This window comes from Oncorhynchus kisutch, linkage group LG14, assembly GCF_002021735.2.
Source record: "Oncorhynchus kisutch isolate 150728-3 linkage group LG14, Okis_V2, whole genome shotgun sequence".
NCBI lineage: Eukaryota > Metazoa > Chordata > Actinopteri > Salmoniformes > Salmonidae > Oncorhynchus > Oncorhynchus kisutch.
Window position 1 is genome coordinate 45,028,951 of NC_034187.2, and position 19,341 is coordinate 45,048,291.

Here is a 19,341-nt window from a genome sequence, read left to right on the forward strand (position 1 = left end):
GGCACAGACAAAGGGTAAGAAGGCAGGGACAACAATACATCATGTTTTGGTCTTTGAATGAAGAGATTGAGATAAAACTGTCAAGTTTGAGTGTTTGTTGCAGCTCGTTCCAGTTGCTAGCTGCAGCGAACTGAAAAGACGAGCGACCCAGGGATGTGTGTGCTTTGGGTTCCTTTAACAGAATATGACTGGCAGAATGGGTGTTGTATATGGAGGATGGGGGCTGCAATAGATATCTCAGATAGGGGGGAGTGAGGCCTAAGAGGGTTTTATAAATGAGCATCAACCAGTGGGTCTTGCTACGGGTATACAGAGATGACCAGTTTACAAAGGAGTATAGAGTGCAGTTATGTGTCCTATAAAGAGCATTGGTGGCAAATCTGATGGCCGAATGGTAAAGAACATCTCGCAGAGAGAGAGCAACCTTACCTGCTGATCTATAAATGATGTCTCCGTAATCTAGCATAGGGCTGGGCGGTATACCGTTTTTAGCAAAATACCGGTATTGATGCACAGACCAGTTTGAGTTTTTACTTTATCTTCTATACCGGTATTTTAATGTTTGGTTTCTTAAATGTGATATGCAGTGTTAACGTCCATTTTTATGGTTTACTTCGCTACTTGAGTCATCTCTCTCCACTCTCACTATGCCGTTTTCCACACAGACCTAGCCAGGCCCCCTGTCACTCAAGGAGCGCATTGGATGTTCCTCAACCACGAGACTCCTGCGTTCAGTCTGCATGGTCAATGACGATAACGAAGCAGTTGTCACTTTGCTTCTTAATATAAATGTACTAACATTCTATAATTACACTATTAGCTTGTGTTTCTCATATCTGCAAACAGCTAGTTCACTTTTCTTAGCAAGTTGTTCCTAAATCTTGTTAGCCGCTAATCGCTAGCTAGCCAATAAATGTACTGTAGCGACCCTGGGTTTATAAACGCGGATATCGACTCTGCCGCTTCAGCATGCTTTTGCGGCACAGTCGATAGCGAGCTGGACTTCAGGCTTGAAGGTTGAGGGTTCGAGAACTGCTCCCTGCCTGTTTCATTACAGTACTGAGTAAGAGCAAGCGTAATGAGCTATACAACCTGTTAATACCAGTGATTGTGTAGACCTAAATCAGCATGTTGTTTGTGCAACAGTGTCTTCTAAATTAAAGAGGTAAACGCAAAGCAAGAATATGTTAGCTACATGAAGTAGCTAAGAGAACATTAAATGTAGCCAAAGATTATAGGGTCCCCTAGGAAACACCTATCAACACATCAGTTCTTACCCTGTCACAATAACTCCTCCCTGGCATTTTCATTCGTCATGTCAAACAACACTGTTTTAAAAGTGCCCACTATTATATTCTATATAATTAGAATAGACATTCTATTCCCATGATTCCAACAGTTAACCAAAGTGTTTTGCTCTAAATGGCAAGTCAAATTGCAAAATTTGGTTAAAAATAAGGCCCAGATTATTTGCCCATATTGTGCAGCCCGACGTGGCAGTGTGGATATGATCTCAAATGCAGAAATTGATGAAAATTGTGACTTTTTTGGGTTTGAAGTTGAATTGAACAGTATAAAATAATCAGAACAGAGAAAGACCCATTGAAATCACTTAGAATGTATGTGTTGCCACCCTAAGGTCATGCACTACTCATAAAGCAAAAAAATATATATAACTTTTATTATAAAAAAATATATCAAATACTGACAACTTAAAAGAAAAAAAAATACTGTGATATAATATTTTGGCCGTATCGCCCAGCCCTAATCTGGCATTGGTAGGGTGGTCATCTGAATCAGGGTTAGTTTGGCAGCTGGGGTGAAAGAGGAGCGATTACGATAGAGGAAACCAAATCTAGATTTAACTTTAGGCTGCAGCTTTGATATGTGCTGAGAGAAGGACAGTGTACCGTCTAGCCATACTCCCAAGTACTTGTATAAGGTGACTACCTCAAGCTGTAAACCCTCAGAAGTGGTAATCACACCTGTGGGGAGAGGGGTGTTTTTCTTACCAAACCACATGACATACCCATTCAGACCCCTGCAATTTAGTTGGGACATCATTGAAATGTAAATTGAAATGTTAATAGCCCCGTAACATCAAAGACCCACCATCATATTTTACAGTAGGTATGGGATTCTTTTCTGCTCATGCGTTCTCATTTCTACTCAAAACCCACCACTGGTGGTGCATGACCAAAGAGCTCTATTTTCACATCATCCAACAAATGTTAATGCCTGATGTTTGCTAAACAGCATTGGCACTTGGAGTGGAACCAGTGCTTTGGTCAAAGGATATGGAGAAAAAAAAGCTCTATGGTCTCATACGCCATTGGTGGGTTTGGCATCAAAATGAGAATGCATGAACAGAAAATAACCCCATACCTACTGTAAAATATGGTGGTGGATCTTTGAGGTTATGGGGCTATTTTGCTTCCACTGGTCCTGGGAACCTTGTTAAGCTCAACGGCATCATGCGCTGTACCAGGATATGTGCACCAAAAACCTTGTTGCCTTTGCCAGGAGCCGGAAACTTGGCCGCATGTAGATCTTCCAGAAAGACAATAACCCCAAGCACACATCGAAATCCACAAAGAAATGGTTCATTGGCAACATAACCAACATTTTACAATTGCCATCTCAGTCTCCGTACAAACCTGTGGTTTGAATTGAAGAGGATAGTCCATAAACACAGATGAAAGATATCAAGCATCTGTCAGGATTCTGTATTGGGGAATCGTCTAAGATCCTTCCCAATGTGTTTTCCAGCTCATAAAACATTGTAGGCTCAGTACCGTTATCCTCGCAAGGTGAAGCATTGAAAACAGGGGTGTCTAATTTTGCCCCCTAACTTTTTTGAGAAAAAATAAATTTCATATAAAAAACTTTCTGAGCAATTGTATTAGTTTTAAAAAACAGGGAAATATTTTATTTTTATTTTTTTTGCCTATAATATAGCGCAGTATTTGGATTGTTTTATACAGTAATTTTTGCTGATCTTTATCAAGGCTGTCAATAATGGAAGATGGAAGATTCACAGTATCATTTAAAACAATTGATATTCCAATTCAAGTCATCATTCTCTGATGTGTGGACCATCTTTGTGTGTGCACCAACCATCTTTCTGCTACCATTTTAAAGTTCAAACAAAAAATAGATGTACTAAAATCAGCCAAAACATGACATCCACCCTGTATTCAAGGGCATGCTGTGGGCATAACACAAACACCTCAGATTATGAAAAACGGGGTCTAAACTATATGCTAAAATTTAAAAAATCTGAGTTTACAATTTAAAAAAATAATTACTGTTAAAGGTTAAACAAAATATATATATTTTTAAAAATTAATTTGTATTATAAAAACATTTTACTTTGACAACCCCGTTTTTAAGCTTTTCAATTATATCAAACTCAACCATTTATCTTTTCCAGTGATGAAGACATGGATGTCTCATGGTAGGGTGGGGTTTTCAAAATCGGTCAACTTTGAGCACACCTTTCTCCTAAATGTTTTGGCATTCAGGTCCAATAAATTACTTTTCGACCACTTCTACCATTGGCAAATATGTATAGAACGTTTTGTTCCAATCAAAAAGTGTGCAGTCAAAAAGCTATTGAATACAAATGGAGTGACCCTATATTGACCGAGTTCTAGAGTAGCCTTTTCAATCCCCCTACTCAGTTAATTTATTGCAAATAGTAAAATTCCAAGCATTTAACCAGAACAACGTGATTGTCTGGTTTTATTTTTCAGGCCTTGTAAATGTTTGAGTGTTACTGGAAATAGGAACTAGGCTGTTGGGCTGTCAGTGGTATGTGTTTTTGTTGTTCATGCACCATGTTTTTGGAAAAGTGTAGCCACCAGTATTCACCTGTTCTCATTATTTGATAACAGTGCAGGTCCATTTAATCTCAAGTTACATTGCAGAGTTGAGTGTGAAACAGCTAAGCGCTCATGTTGATGCAAGTGCTCATCAATCTCTTCAGCTAGAATCAAAGTCATTTTGTTCACCTAAGGTCTTAATTCAGTTTAACCATTGTAGTAAGCACATTCTCCCCATCTCTGTAGAATCTACCTCTTTTCAGAAAAATATGTTTCTGTGCGCTCGCTGCTTGAGTAGTAAACATTGCATGGTGGGCTGAATTCAATTCTAGAAATCTTTCTTTACGTGTTGTGTGACAAAGCGGACAAGTGATCATTCTGGTCTTTCTCAGGGGATATCATCTTCAACGCACGGGATCCAGAACTACCTCCAGATTTCATATTTGGAGAGGATGCAGAATTCCTGCCAGAACCCTCCGAACTCCCAGTGAGTACAATTCCCCACCTCATTCATTTCCCACAATTCCCGACAGCTGAGCCAATTCAACACCCTGGCCAAATGTGAATGACTCACCAAGTTGCTGCTCAGACAGGTTCAATGTGGTGAGCAATAGAAGGCAGATGACTCTGCTGCTCTGGTTTATGGTCCAAATGTTTGGACCATTCTGTTGTTTTGACGCACTTTTATCTGGAACTCAAGTACCGTTATTGATATGTGAGGATGAGTAAGCAGCCATATTGACCCCACGACCTCCAATGTTCTGTTGAAAAGGCGTTGGTGCGTTGCGTAATCACTTCTTCTGTATGTGCTGGCCTGCATGTCCTCCTTCCTTCTTTAGAAAACTGTCGATTGCGACAAGAGTGTGGTTCAGACTGCCTAAAAATAGTTTCCTTATACATTAGCTAAATAATTAGCTTAGATTGAACACTAAGATATTTAGACACGTACTTATTATAATACTCAAGACATACAGCAATCAAGTGTTTCTTTCTTGAAAAATGTGTAAGGGGGGGGCACCTTCTAAAATATAATTTCCACCTACAGAAATAAGCCCGGTAACACATTGTTAAAATTATTTTTACATATTGGACCAGGTACATTGCCTTCGGAAAGTATTCAGACCACATTGTGTTACGTTACAGCCTTATTCTAAAATTGATGAAATCGTTTTTCCCCCTCATCGGTCTACACACAATATCCCATGATGACAAAGCAAAAACTGAAGTTTTTTTTGTAATTTTTGCTAATTTAGTAAAAAATAAAAAACTGAAATATACATTAACATAAGTATTCAGACCCTTTACTCAGTACTTTGTTGAAGCACCTTTACAGCATCGAGTCTTTTTGGGTATGACGCTACAAGCTTGGCACACTTGTATTTGGGGAGTTTCTCCCATTTTTCTCTGCAGATCCTCTCAAGCTCTGTCAGGTTGGATGGGGAGCGTTGCTGCACAGCTTTTTTCAGGTCTCTCCAGAGATGTTCGATCGGGTTCAAGTCCGGCCTCTGGCTGGGCCACTCAAGGACATTCAGAGACTTGTCCTGAAGCCACTCCTGAGTTGTCTTGTCCATGGGCTTAGGGTCATTGTCCTCTTAGAATGTGAACCTTCGCGGTCTTGAGCGCTCTGGAGCAGGTTTTCATCAAGGATCTCTCGGTACTTTGCTCGATCCTGACTAGTCTGCTAGTCCCTGCCACTGAAAAGCATCCTGATTCGTGGAGTGCTGCAGAGATGGTTGTCCTTCTGGAAGGTTCTCCCATCTCCACAGAGGAACTCTAGAGCTCTGTCAGAGTGATCATCGGCTTGGTCAATTCCCTGACCAAGGCCCTTCTCCCCCGATTGCTCAGTTTGGCTGGGCGGCCAGCTCTGGGAAGAGTCTTGGTGGTTCCAAACTTCTTCCATTTAAGAATGATGGAGGACACTGTGTTCTTGGGGGATCTTCAATGCTCTGACGTGCATTGTCAGCTCGGGGAGCTTATATAGACAGGTGTCCAATCAATTGAATTTACCACAGTTGTAGAAACATCTCAAGGATGATCAATGGAAATGGGATGCACCTGAGCTCAATTTCGAGTCTCATAGAAAAATATCTGAATACTTCAAAAAAAAAAAAAGATACCTTATTTACATATACATTTGCAAAATGTGATTTTTAAAACTAGTTAGCAATCTATTGATGAATTTTATGTCCCATAAAACTTAGCTTGACTTGGGGTATACCACCACCTGGTGTAAAACACCCCTGCCTGTAATTCTCACAGAAACCACTTCATGTCACAATGTTTCCCCAAACACTTTCCCTGGTTCCCACTACTCTTGCGCAACAAAAAATGTAATCTGTCTCATCACAATTTAAGTCACTCCCAAAAAAGGATTTTGAGGTAGGGTGATGTTTTTTCTCTAGTTAACCTACAGTTGACATGTAGCCCCACTCTCCCCTATGCCCTCACTGCAAATTACAGAGTGGTAAGGTGCTTAACCATGCACTGCTTAAAACTCAGTGTTTTAAATGGTGCATTTTGTGCATTTTTAGGAGTTGAGAACTAAATAGAGTAGGAATGGAAAGCTGGGATCTCCTTTTTTTTAACAAAGACTCTTCAACCTGCAGTTTTCCCCGCGATTGCAAAAATGTTATATTTTTTCAATGTTATATATTTTTTTACATGTTATATTTTTTGGGGGCGTGGCAGCAATGATTTTTGCCGTGACACAGCAACCACTGCTAAAAAATCCTGCAGCAGAAACACTGCAGCAATCTTTGGGAACGTTCTATTGCAGGTTGCTAGTCTGGACCAGAAAAAAAATTAAAACAAACAAAACAACAGTGTCCAACATAGGGATGACCTCAGCAAGCCAACCTGCCATTTTGTTGCATATATTGTCTCCCCAACAGGCTTAGCAGGTGTCTGTGAGTTAAGTTCAGGGTAGTTGGAAGACAGGGCATTTCACATGGGCGTCAACTCCCCAACACAGTCTAGGAACAAACGTATAACCTCGAATCCACCAGCACACACACAACTGATTTATGGTAAAGTAATAAGAAGATAGTAAAGGGAAGAGTTGAATGGCAACCAGGAATTATACATGGGGTCCGGCGCTCACTTGTTAATAGGTCTAATATGTTGTCCCTGTGGAAAACTCCCTGCTGGAAACGGATGCCAGACGAAGCGCTGAGAGGCTTGGCAAGAGGCGGTTGTTATTGTTGCTATTACTACAGGGTCTTAAAGTTGTCCACAGGGCTATTTTTAAAGCCACCTAACAGAGAGAAGTTAAATTCCCCAGACTGTCAGAGTCTCGGAGACAAGGGGGGAGGTATTGCTCACTGTCTCGTTAAAACAGCTGCACACATAAGGGGAAGCACCTCTGTCGCGCCAGTGTTTGGCAGCCCCTCTGTCTTTATTCTCTCTGTCTTTCTTGCCATGTTTTCTTAATCCTTAATTTTTCTATGCCCGGGATGTTTTTTCCCCCTCCTACTTGCTCCCCCTCTTTCTCCATCTTTAGTAAGTCTCGCCCTCCTGCTCTCTTACTCCATAAAACCCTGTTTTCTCAATGCTTCAGTTCATTTCCCACCATTGACTAGTAAGCAGACCTCTTCGCCAGTAATCGTTATGAATCAGTTTGTGAACTGGAAACTTTAGGGTGGGAGTTTGGAAAGAGACAAATGTAAACCACTGAACCAGGTGACTGAGTAACTTATTTCCTCATAGGAAGAAGAACTTGCAGCAGCTGCATAAACCACATTTTGACTAACCCTTGGAAAAAGGAGCTAATTTGCCATTTTGCACTATTATCCTATTTGTAGAGTGGAGGGAGGGAGGGAGGAGTATGTTTAACATGGATATTCAGAGACTCATTTTCACCTGACGGCTTCTAGTCTGCTTCAAAGCTATAACGTAGTTTGGTGATGATCCTAATGAGTTCAGGTGGTGCACACCGTTCACGTTACTTGGAAGAACATAGCCTCACAGTGGTGAGTGTACACACATAGTGTGGTTTGGCTCACTGTTCAAATGTTGCATTCATCTTTAGATCTCAGATGGAGATTTTGGACAAACAGGTTTCTTGGTGCATGCGCTCAGGACAGGAAGCTTAGAGACAGGAGAGTGCAGCAAGTGTAGGCTGCACAGTTCATCTAAGTACACACCCAAACACTTGCTACTGAATTTAACCATTAATCACTCCTCACTCTCTTGACCAAACAACCTATTTATGTAACAAACATGTCTACAACAGGACGCAGAGATTTTCCATTTAATCAACATCCCAACATGTAGCATACCTTTTGCCCGCAAACCGTCAATAAAAACATGTACTTAAAGTAGGGCTGGGAGATTATATTGAATTTATGTTTTAACTTGATGTTCCAAACGCTTGTATCGCAAGGTTCACATTTTTTTTTCTTGTTTTTATGAACGTTTGTCTCCTTCGCTCCTTCTGTGCTGTGTACACTGTGCACCTTCCCACTCGAACACAGACTCCAAGCCCTTGCCACAAAATACACATAAAACCTAGTGGTCAAACACAGAAATGGTTCCAATGGTTTGTTCACCATTCATGTTTCCCATAGGGAAAATTACACTTCAAACAAGGTGTTTCATGTAGGCTTTCCCTGGCGTGACGTTTTGATATTCATCTCAGGGACAAGGGGACTTTTATCAATATATTCAGTTATATTTACTCTCAGATTCGAAAATACCAATTAGCATCAAAGTAGACCTCATGCAAGACTACATATCCATACAATCTATGGCATGTCATCTCTAGCTGACACCTTTGCTGTCAGCTACTAGCCAAAATGAAAGATATGTTGAATATTTTAATTTATATATTCCATATTTTAACTGATATTTGTTTGCTTATTTATGCAGTTGGTGTTTACAGAATACTATCCTTGTAGCAGTCAGATATTTACAATATACCATGAATACTAGTAATTTTTGCAAAGACGCTAGCTAGCTAGCTACCTACCTAGAGGATATTAGCAACATGACCTTATTTTACCAGATCCTCTTCTCCTTCAGCTGGTGGAGGTCTATATTTAGTTCCTTAAAATGTCTGCCAACTACATGAACAAGGTGAAATCCATTTCAATTCATTGTGTTAGAATGCAATGCTGTATTAAAGCAATTCAGAACTAACTTGTTGACGTGTTCTGATGCAGATTCAAAGCCAGATAAACTGGCTTTGATTGTGGGACTTCAGTGAAGCTTTTGACATTATCGATCATAGTCTGCTGCTGGAAAAAACATATGTGTTATGGCTTTGTACCCCCTGCTATAATGTGGATAAAGAGTTACTTGTCTAACAGAACACAGAGGGTGTTCTATAATGGAAGCCTCTGAAATATTATAATCCAGTTAGAATCAGGAATTCCCCAGGGTAGCTGTTTAGGCCCCTTGTTTTTTTCAATTTTTACTAACGACATGCCACTGACTTTGAGTAAAGCCAGAGTGTCTATTTATGCAGATGGCTCAACACTATACACATCAGCTACTACAGCGACTGAAATTACTGCATCACTCAACAAAGAGCAGAGTGGGTGGCAAGAAATAAGTTAGCCCTACATATTTCTAAAACAAAAGGCATTGTATTTGGAACAAAAAAACTCACTAAACCCTAAACCTCAACTAAATCTTGTAATAACTAATGTGGATATTGAGCAAGTTGAGATGACTAAACTGCTTGGAGTAACCGTAGATTGTAAACTGTCATGTGTCAAACATACTGATGCAGTAATAGCTAAGATGGGGAGATGTCTGTCTATTATAAAGCTATCAACAAGGCAGGTCCTACAGGCCCTAGTTTTGTCGCACCTTGTTGACTGTTCAGTCGTGTGGTCAGGTGCCACAAAAAATGACTTAGGAAAATTGCAATTGGCTCAGAACAGGGCAGCATGGCTGGCCCTTGGATGTACACAGAGAGCTAATATTAATAATATGCATGTCAATCTCTCCTGGCTGAAAGTGGAGGAGAGATTGACTTCATCACTACTTTTTTTATGAGCGGTATTGACATGTTGAATGCACCGAGCTGTGTGTCAAAACTACTAGCACACAGCTTGGACAACCATGCATACCCGAAAAGACATGCCGCAAGAGGTCTTGGAGTTGGAGTAGGGGCCTGAGGGCACACAGTGTGTTGTGAAATCTGTGAATGTATTGTAGTGTTTTAAAAATTTATGCCAAAGCTGCTGCAAAATACAAAAAACGAAATGCAGAATGTATCCATAATCATAAATGAACTCCAAAAATTACATTGTTTTAAAGAAATCCAAATAGTGAACAGTGCATCCATATGCCTTTTATACATAACATATAAACATCTTACTTGAAGTAAAGATACAATTATTTATTCTTCAATGGCACAAACCTGGGACCTTATTACTAACTGAGAGCGCACAGTTTCTTCTGCTTTTTCATTATAGGAATTAGACCAGCACAGTTAACACAATGTAAACCGCATATTGTGATTTTTGGTGGGTGAGTTACAAATGGGAAAAACAACTGTAATATAAAATACTAGGTCAACTCCAGCAGAATGAGTAACACACTTAAGACTCCAAACAAGGAAGCCATGCCTAAACGCAGCTATATCAATACCCTTCTTGTCAATTTAACAGGTCTGTGTTGCTGCTGTCAATTGTGAACAGCATATTTGCCACTGCAATCATTCAGAACCCCAGAATAAGCAGTAGGAAGACAACGTTACACAGGTGAAAGAAGTGACGCAGCGGTCTAAGGCTCTGCTTCTCAGTGCTAGAGGCGTATATCAACCGGCCATGATCGGGAGTCCCATAGGGCGACGCACAATTGGCCCAGCGTTGTCCAGGTTAGGGGACGGCGGGGTAGGCCGTCATTGTAAATAGGAATTTGTTCTTAACTGACTTCAATATGACACTACATTATTTACCATTAATTTCTATCGACACAATCCTGTTTCGGAGCTCTACGGACAATTCCTTCGACCTCATGGCTTGGTTTTTGCTTTGACATGGACTGTCAACTGTGAGACTTTATATAGACAGGTGTGTGCTTCAAAATCATGTCAAGTTGTAGAAAAATCTCAAGGATGAGCAATGGAAGCAGGATGCATCTGAGCTCAATTTCAGGTCTCATAGCAAAGGGTCTGAATAATTGTTTTCTGAAAACTTGTTTTCACTTCATTGTGGGGTATTGTGTGTAGATTGAGTTTTTTATTTATTTAATCCATTTTAGAATAAGGCTGTAACGTAACAAAATATGTAAAAAGTCAAGGGGTCTGAATACTTTCCGAATACACTGTACCACATGAAGGAAAGACTAATGGGTTTATTGAAGGAAAGAGAGTCGCTGTTTCATCCCTTTACGAGACTGACACATTTGTTTCGGCATAACCTAACGACTCAATCTTTGTTTTTAATTGGTGGTTATGTGCCTGCTGAACAAAGAGCGGTTATTTGCGGTGAGCGTGCTGAGATAGTGGTTGGAATAGGCTGGAATACGTGATGTAATTACGACCATGGGAAACACTCCGAGACGGATAAAGCAATGAGGCAAATGTGATTGATGAGTAGGCCCTAAATTAAGCTGTGCTGGTCTTGAGTCTAGACCAGTGGGTCTTTCCTTTGTGGGCGGGTGGATTGAGACTACGGTCTTGTCACCTTGCTGCCTTTATTTTATTGAGTGGGTAGGCTTTTTTTGGGGGGGCGGCAGGGTAGCCTAGTGGTTAGAGCATTGGACTAGTAACCGAAAGGTTGCAAGTTCAAATCCCCGAGCTGACAAGGTACAACATCTGTCGTTCTGCCCCTGAACAGGCAGTTAACCCAATGTTCCTAGGCCGTCATTGAAAATAAGAATTTGTTCTTAACTGACTTGCCTAGTAAAATAAAATAAAAATTTGGAAGACTTCAGACCAAATGTGATTCGCTTAGGTTGCATTGAAAGTAGAAATGCTGAATAGTGTTAACAGCACTTCACTTTCAATGTGGTCTACATAGCTCAACAGTGTTATAAACAGCCCAAATGGATGCCTTGTGGCCCAACTTGGCTTCCTAATTGAGGTTAGTAGCTCGCTACTACCCTTTCAAAATACCATAATTAGCCCCCATCCAAGTCTATAAAGTTCCCTCGTTGAACTTGGCAGCCCCCCTGTTCTCATTGTTTCCCCTTAATTTCCCACCAGTCCACTGTGGGTCTACTCATCCAATAGAAGAGGTCTATGGGCCACACTCCTGCTAGCTGGTCCCACGCCCCTTAATTGTTGTAGAGGGGCTTGGCTTGAGAGGGGAGGGACTGACGTAGTACAATGGAGAGTGCTGTGGCTGTATGCACACACCCAAGCCCGATGACAGGAATAATTTGCGGAATGACCGCTAGGGAGCTGCTGGGAAGACGGAGGGAAGCGATGAAACTGACAGGAAGGGAGGGAGAGGACTCATTTGGTCATGTGGCAGACTATGTATTAGTGTACTAGACTGCATGCTGGTTCAAATTTAGATAACTATTTTTTTGTCTGTGATTTTGTAGGTTCAGTAGAAATTTTAATTTGAAATGATAGCCAGCATTGTTTTTATCAAAGTTTAAATGGTAACCCACATTTAAACTTTACTGAAACAAACAATATTTTGTGGCATATGTTTGTAAGTTCTATGCTCTTCTCATCTTTCTGTAAAATGAGCGGTTTGGAACCAGTCCTGGCAGGCCGCTTAAGGTTTTTTTTTAATGCTTGGTGTCGGTAGACATTACATTTGGTTAAGTGGATTACAAAAATGTACTTGTGCCACGTCTGCACTTATCCATACTCCCTAATCTCCCTCTTCCCTCCACTCGTATGCCCCTCTGTCCCTCTTTGTGTCTGTAATTAGTCATTAGTCAGGTTGAGACCTGCCGAGACCTTTACTAAAACAACCCCTTGGGACGGGAGTTCCCCAGTGCTTTTCGACCACTGCGTGTGTGCGTGTGTGTGTGTGTGCTCAGGATTTATTCTGGATCAAAAGGGGCCTTAGGTGGTAGGCATGGTCGTGGGCGCGGTTGGGACGGCTGCATTTAGATTTTTTGGGGGAGGCTCTCATCTTGGCGGTGTAGACATTTTTTACGCAATTTCCTGCAATTCTACACATTGCCATGGAGCTGAGATACTTTTTTTTATTTTTTATCTAATTTCCTGCAATTCGATGCATTTTGCCATGGCTAATGCTGTGTTGTTTTGCTCAAACATAATAACAAAATCATTACTGCTTAATTGCATTGTTTTTGGAGTTTTAAATTCTCTGACTGTCTAGCTTTTATTTTGGTGATTGTTCATTCTCAAAGATTATATTATAATATTGTTTATAGATACAAAAGTATGTGGACACACCTTCAAATTACTGGATTTGGCTATTTCAGCCATACCCGTTGCTTACAGGTGTATAAAATTGAGCACACAGCCATGCAATCTCCATAGACAAACATTGGCAGTAGAATAGCCTTACTGAAAAGCTCAGTGACTTTCAGCATGGCACTGTCATATGATGGCACTTTTCCAACAAGTCAGTTCATCACATTTCTGTCCTGCTAGAGCTGCCCTGGTCAACTGTAAGTGCTGTTATTGTGATGTAGAAACGTCTAGGAGCAACACCGGCTCAGCTGCGTGGTGGGCCACACAAGCTCACATAATGCGACCACCGAGTGCTGAAGCGCGTAGCTTTCTAAAAATCTCTGTCCTCGGTTGCAACAATCACTACGAGTTCCAAACTGCCTCTAGAAGCAACGTCAGCACAATAACTGTTCGTTGGGAGCTTTATGGTTTCCATGGCCGAGCAGCCGCACACAAGCACACATGCCTAAGATCACCATGCGCAATGCCAAGCGTCGACTTGAGTGGTGTGAAGCTCACCGCCATTGGACTCTGGAGCAGTGGAAATGCGCTCTCTGGAGTGATGAATCATGCTTCACCATCTGGCAGTCCGACAGACGAATTTGGGTTTGGCGGATGCCAGGAGAATGCTACCTGCCCGAATGCATAGTGCCAACTATAAAGTTTGGTGCAGGCGGAATAATGGTCTGGGACTGTTTTTCATGGATCAGACCCCTTAGTTCCATTGAAGGGTAATCTTAATGATACAGCATCCAATGACATTCTAGACAATTCTGTGCTTCCAACTTTGTGGCAACAGGTTTTGGAAGGTCCTTTCCTGTTTCAGCATGACAATGCCCCCATGACAATGCCCCCGTGCACAAAGCGAGGTCCATACAGAAATGGTTTGTCGAGATCTGTGTGGAAGAACTTGACTGGCCTGCACGGATCCCTGACCTCAACCCCATCGAACACCTTTGGGATGATTTGGAATGCCGACTGCGAGCCAGGCCTAATCGTCCAACATCAGTGCCCTACCTCACTAATGCTCTTGTGGCTGAATAGAAGCAAGTCCCAGTAGCAATGTTCCAACATCTAGTGGAAAGCCTTCCCAGAAGAGTGGAGGCTGTTATAGCAGCAAAGAGGGGACTAACTCCATATTAGTGCCAATGATTTTGGAATGAGATATTCAGGTGTCCACATACATTTGGTCATGTAGTGTGCTTTATATCTGGTTTTAGTTGTTTTAAGTTTACACTGAAAGCGTTTTTCCATCCCGAAAATGTATTGAATTTTTTGTATTTTTTTATTTATGTTTTTACACTGTTTGGACTTGGGTGGCCTGAAAAAAATGCTTAAAATGCAAGTATTTTAATGGCAGAAAAATCCCTGGTCCATGCTTTTGTGCGCGCATGTGTGCGGGCAGCAGTGAAAGTTTGTGGGCAGCAGTGTGTGTGTCTGCGACTGTGAGTGTCCCCTCTCTCTTGCCAGCATGTCCCTGTCTGTCCTTTCAGACACCACAGCTGATTGGTACAGAGACAGCAGGCTTCTCTCAGCCTAGCTCGAATCACAGGCCCCGAAGCCTGTAGAAAAAAATGACAGCATAAGTCATTTGAGCCATTCTTGATATGAGAAAAGCTGATAGCCTACTCACTCCACCCTGACCGACTCTGCATTGAGAGTTACCCACATACAGGATACACATTCCTAGCAAGATGTATGTGGGGACTTTTCTTTTTGGTAAACCCCACAATTTGTCGAAGGACAAATCCATGGCTTTCCAGCATCGTTAGAGACGTAAAAATCTGTCAGAGGTAGACATATAATAACCCCCCCCCCCAAAAAACCTGTTGAAACAGAGTTTTTCTTCTTTAAGGCTGGTATAAACACTAGTTGTTTTGTCAGCTGACAACAACCGTATGTTTTTTTAGTTTAGGGAGAGATAGCAGAGTGCCTGCTACTCTTCTTTCTGAGTGCTTGCTTGTTTGCATTACCACTTGCAAACTGCTAAGGACTGACAAGTTCTCCTTTACTTTAAAAACAGTACTGGAATTTTGACATGTTCCTGTTATTTATAACAAATACATTTTAATGACAGCTCGATACATCTTATGAGACGTTGCTATGGGTTTGAAGGTTACCTACTGTATGCCGACTAAACAAGTGAAAAGCAACTAGGAATCTAGCTTCTATTACACCCACTTGTGAGCATTGTGTGTGTGCATGCGTGCGCTTACGTATATAAATTCACCCCGATCATTCTTCCTTTCTAATTGTATGTTGGGATGATTTGATAAATCTCAGCTGTTACGTGCCTTAATTTGCTGTCAAACAAGGGCATGATTTCTTATAGCTGTTATAGACCTTCATTGGCATTACTAAATGTTTTGGTGAACCGAAGTTAAGTTAGGATTACGCTAGTTAGGATTAATAGTCCTCTGAGATGTTTGGTCTTGTACAATAAGTAATTGTTCTTAATTTGGCTGAATCCCACTGGTTCTACTTTGCATTTTCTCAATCTGAACATTCGCAATGTTGTGAACATTCGCAGTTTTGTGAACATTCGCAATGTTGTGAACATTGCTTCAACCTCCCAACAGTCTTGAATGCTAGGCAAAGGGGGCTCTTCCCTCAGTAGTCTAGCTAGGTACATCTTGTTCCCAGTAAACTTGGTAACAATGGTCCCCAGATGGCCCATAAAAAGAGTCGCAGTGACCGTGGCATAGTGTACCAACCGTTGTTCCCTTCCTTCCTGCTTTGCGGAATAACGAGTCCCAGGCATTTATTGGAGAGTTTATTATTGGCTCACTGACAAAAGTTTATAGAAATGGTTTCATCACGGCCTGCTATTGTTGCGAGCAGGGACGGTTGATGGGAAGGAGTTTTGGCTATTGTTTAACACCCGCTGCTGAATAAGAGGAAGTTGGAGTTCAAAGCATGGAGACCGAGTCAGGACAGGATACCCGTGTTGGTCCAGTGGGAGGTATGGATAAAGCGTCTCAGAGTACGGGTGCTGATCTATGGCTGGGCAATATGGCCAAAATATCAATATTTTTCCCCAATTTTTGATGGTGTTTTATATTGTTTTATAATACAATTTCTAAATGTGCTTTATGAGTAGTGCATGACCTTAGGGTGGCAACACATACATTCTAAGTGATTTCAATGGGGCTTTCTCCATTCTGATTGCTTTATACAGGTTCAATCAAACTTCAACCAAAAGTTGATCTCATTTGAGCTCATTTCCACACTCCGTTTAGGGCTCCACGATACGGACAAAAATCTAGGCCTTACTTTTAACCAAATTTTACAATTGCGTTTTGACTTGTGATTTTAGATCAAAACACTTTGGTGACAACTGTTGGAATCATGGAAATAGACTGATTATTCTAATTTGATAGATATAACGTAATAGTGGGTACTTTGAATACATAGTTATTTGACATGACAATGAATGAAACGGCCAGAGAGGTGTTCATAGAATTAGCACACTAATAGGACCTCTATGGAGGAATTATTGTAACGGTAGGAACCAGTGTTGGTCTGTGTTTCCCTGGGGAGTGGGACCCTATAATCTTTGGGTACATTAAATGTTTTTCTCTTAATGTAGCTAACATATTCATGTTTCACCTATTTATCTCTGATTTAGAATGTACTGTTACACAACCAACATTCTGATTTAGGCCTACACCAGCACTGGTTTCCCGGCTGTATTAGCTAGCCAGCTAACAAGCGACTAGTATTAGCTCCTAACACAATTTATTTTAGCCACAACTTGCTAAGAAAAGTCAAACTAGCTGTTTGCAGACATTAAGATACACAATCTAATAGTGTCATTATAGAACTCTTGTGGATTTATATTTAGAAGCAAAGTGGAAAGCAGCATTGTTTTCATCAACATATTGTTTTATCTGCTGCATTGACCATGCAGACTGAAGAGTGTACAGTCAAATCAACTGTTATTTGTCACATGCTTCGTAAACAACAGTTGTAGACTAACAATGAAATGCTTACTTACGGGTCCTTCCCAACACTGCAGAGAGAAAAATATAAAAATAATAACACAAGGAATAAATTTGAGATCCGTGATCCGAACCGAGCCCGAAGGGCCCCGACATTATACATAGGGTTATGGCTGCGCAGTACAGTCAGATCTAAGATCATAACATGGTATTAGAAGTGCTTCAACTTTGTCAAATATAAAACCGGAGAGATTGTTTAACTGAAAATAATAGTTTTCCTTGAGTTTTGTCATGTGTCTTCATTGAGAAGGGCAGCCAAAGCGGAGCCGTTGCTATAGATACTCAATGACTCAGAGCCACCGTGAGCTGAGCGCATGCAGAGCGAGCTGCACGCAGGGATTGAGTGACAGACCGAGCAGAACAGCTCATGGATTTACTAATGGAGGAAGTTATTTACGATTTTGGGTTTCGGGCAGGGCCGGCCAGCCGGCCTTAAATTTGGCAGAAGCAAATGGGCCTGGGTAGGGTAGGGCCTGAACATAGCGGGCATGTGTAGGGCTTAAAATGCATGCCCTTGTGGGGCATTAAAATAAATACACAATGAGAAAAGATAAATTTGCTATATACACGGGATACTAGTAATGAGTTGATGTGCAGGGGTACGAGGTAATTGAGTTAGATACTGTATGTACATATAGGTCAGTGTAAAGTAACTAGGCAACAGGATAGATAATAAACAGCAGCAGCAGTGTATGTGATGTGTCAAAAGAGTTAGTGCAAAGATTATAAATGCAGATAGTCCGGGAAGCTATTTGCTTAAATATTTAGTTAATCCTGAATGAGTCGTGAATAATGATGAGTGAGACCGTTACAGAGGCATGAATATCATACCCCGCCAAAAATGCTAACTTGCCCTGTTATTGTAATGGTGAGAGGTTAGCATGTTTTAGGGGTATGATATTTTTCAGTTATTAACTTTCTCACTCTTCATTCAGGATTATCCTTGGTAGCATTCACATGAATGTAGAAGTGTTCAGAAACATATTATATTCTTATTTACAATAAAAGTGACTTCAATATGACACTACATTATTTACTACAAAATCTACTTGGCACTTAAATCTCGCAGGTATGATGGCTTTCATTGGACTCCTGCGACTCTTTCATAAGGTGCCTTCTGAAAGTATTTGGACCACTTGACTTTTTCCGCATTTTGTTACGTTACAGCCTTATTCTAAAATTGATTTAAAATGTTTTTTTTTCCACTCATGAATCTACACACAATACCCCATAATGTCAAAGCAAAAACAGTTTTTTTAGACATTTTTGCTAATTATCGATTTTATTACACAGTATGCCTACACATTGATAGGCTATATACATGTTTTTTAAAGAAAATGCACTGAAACTAAAATAGCTTTGGTTTTGGTGATCCTCTCAGCTCCTCTCAGCTCATTTTCAAGTCCTCTCGTGGTTACGGTCCCTGGAACGGGTAGCATCTGCATTTTTTATGTATTTTTCTAGTTATTTTATTAACGAAAGCATAAAGATGTTGATGAAGAGATACTATACTGCTGTTTTGAGTTAGAAATGTTGCATTTTTTTGTAACACTTAGAGTACTTAATTAAGCATCGAGTACATTGCAAGTAGGGAGATGGTCACACCTACAGTAGCCGGGCTATAAGAGTCTATTGTCCTGCTAATCGGGCTACAACTGTTTGAAAACCTATTTTCAATGTGCCACCAGCTGTCCATCACTACTGTAAATAAAAACACAGCATCTCGTTTATATCTTGTTTACATTCTTTATTGTAACCACAATGTCACAAATAATTTGTACCTACCTTTCCTTTTATTACTTTTAGACTTTGGGATTTACAAATGTGTGCTTTCCATGTCATTTTTAGTTAAATCCAGTTCGGATTTAAGTATAACTTTTGACTGACGCCTTTAGTGAGAGGTCTAATGCTTTAATATTTAATAATATCTGCCCTCCAAATTCATATCTAAGGGGCATTTTTCACGCCATTATTAGTTACATTGTTTTAGTTTGAACGTGCAGACTGGCACTGAAAATAGCAGGAATGTTTCCCTAGTCAGCGCCATTTATTAGTGCAATGCCCCTTAAAGTGTTGCTCTGTGCTACCTAGTGTGGCGGGGTGGGGGTCCACCACCCCTCCCCCTTCCTCCTCCTCCCTTCCCCATGGGCTAGGTCCGTCTTCTGTGCACCGCTCTGTGGCC

At 40.9% G+C, this 19,341-nt stretch overlaps 1 protein-coding gene across 1 annotated transcript in view; it reads left to right on the forward strand.

Annotated features, from left to right (window-relative positions):
* babam2 (BRISC and BRCA1 A complex member 2) overlaps positions 1-19,341 on the forward strand; it is a 197,185-nt gene that overhangs the window by 31,195 nt on the left and 146,649 nt on the right. The window contains exon 4 of the mRNA XM_020500820.2: positions 4,217-4,311. Coding sequence (XP_020356409.1) covers positions 4,217-4,311 — 95 coding nt within the window. The remainder of the gene's footprint in view (positions 1-4,216; positions 4,312-19,341) is intronic.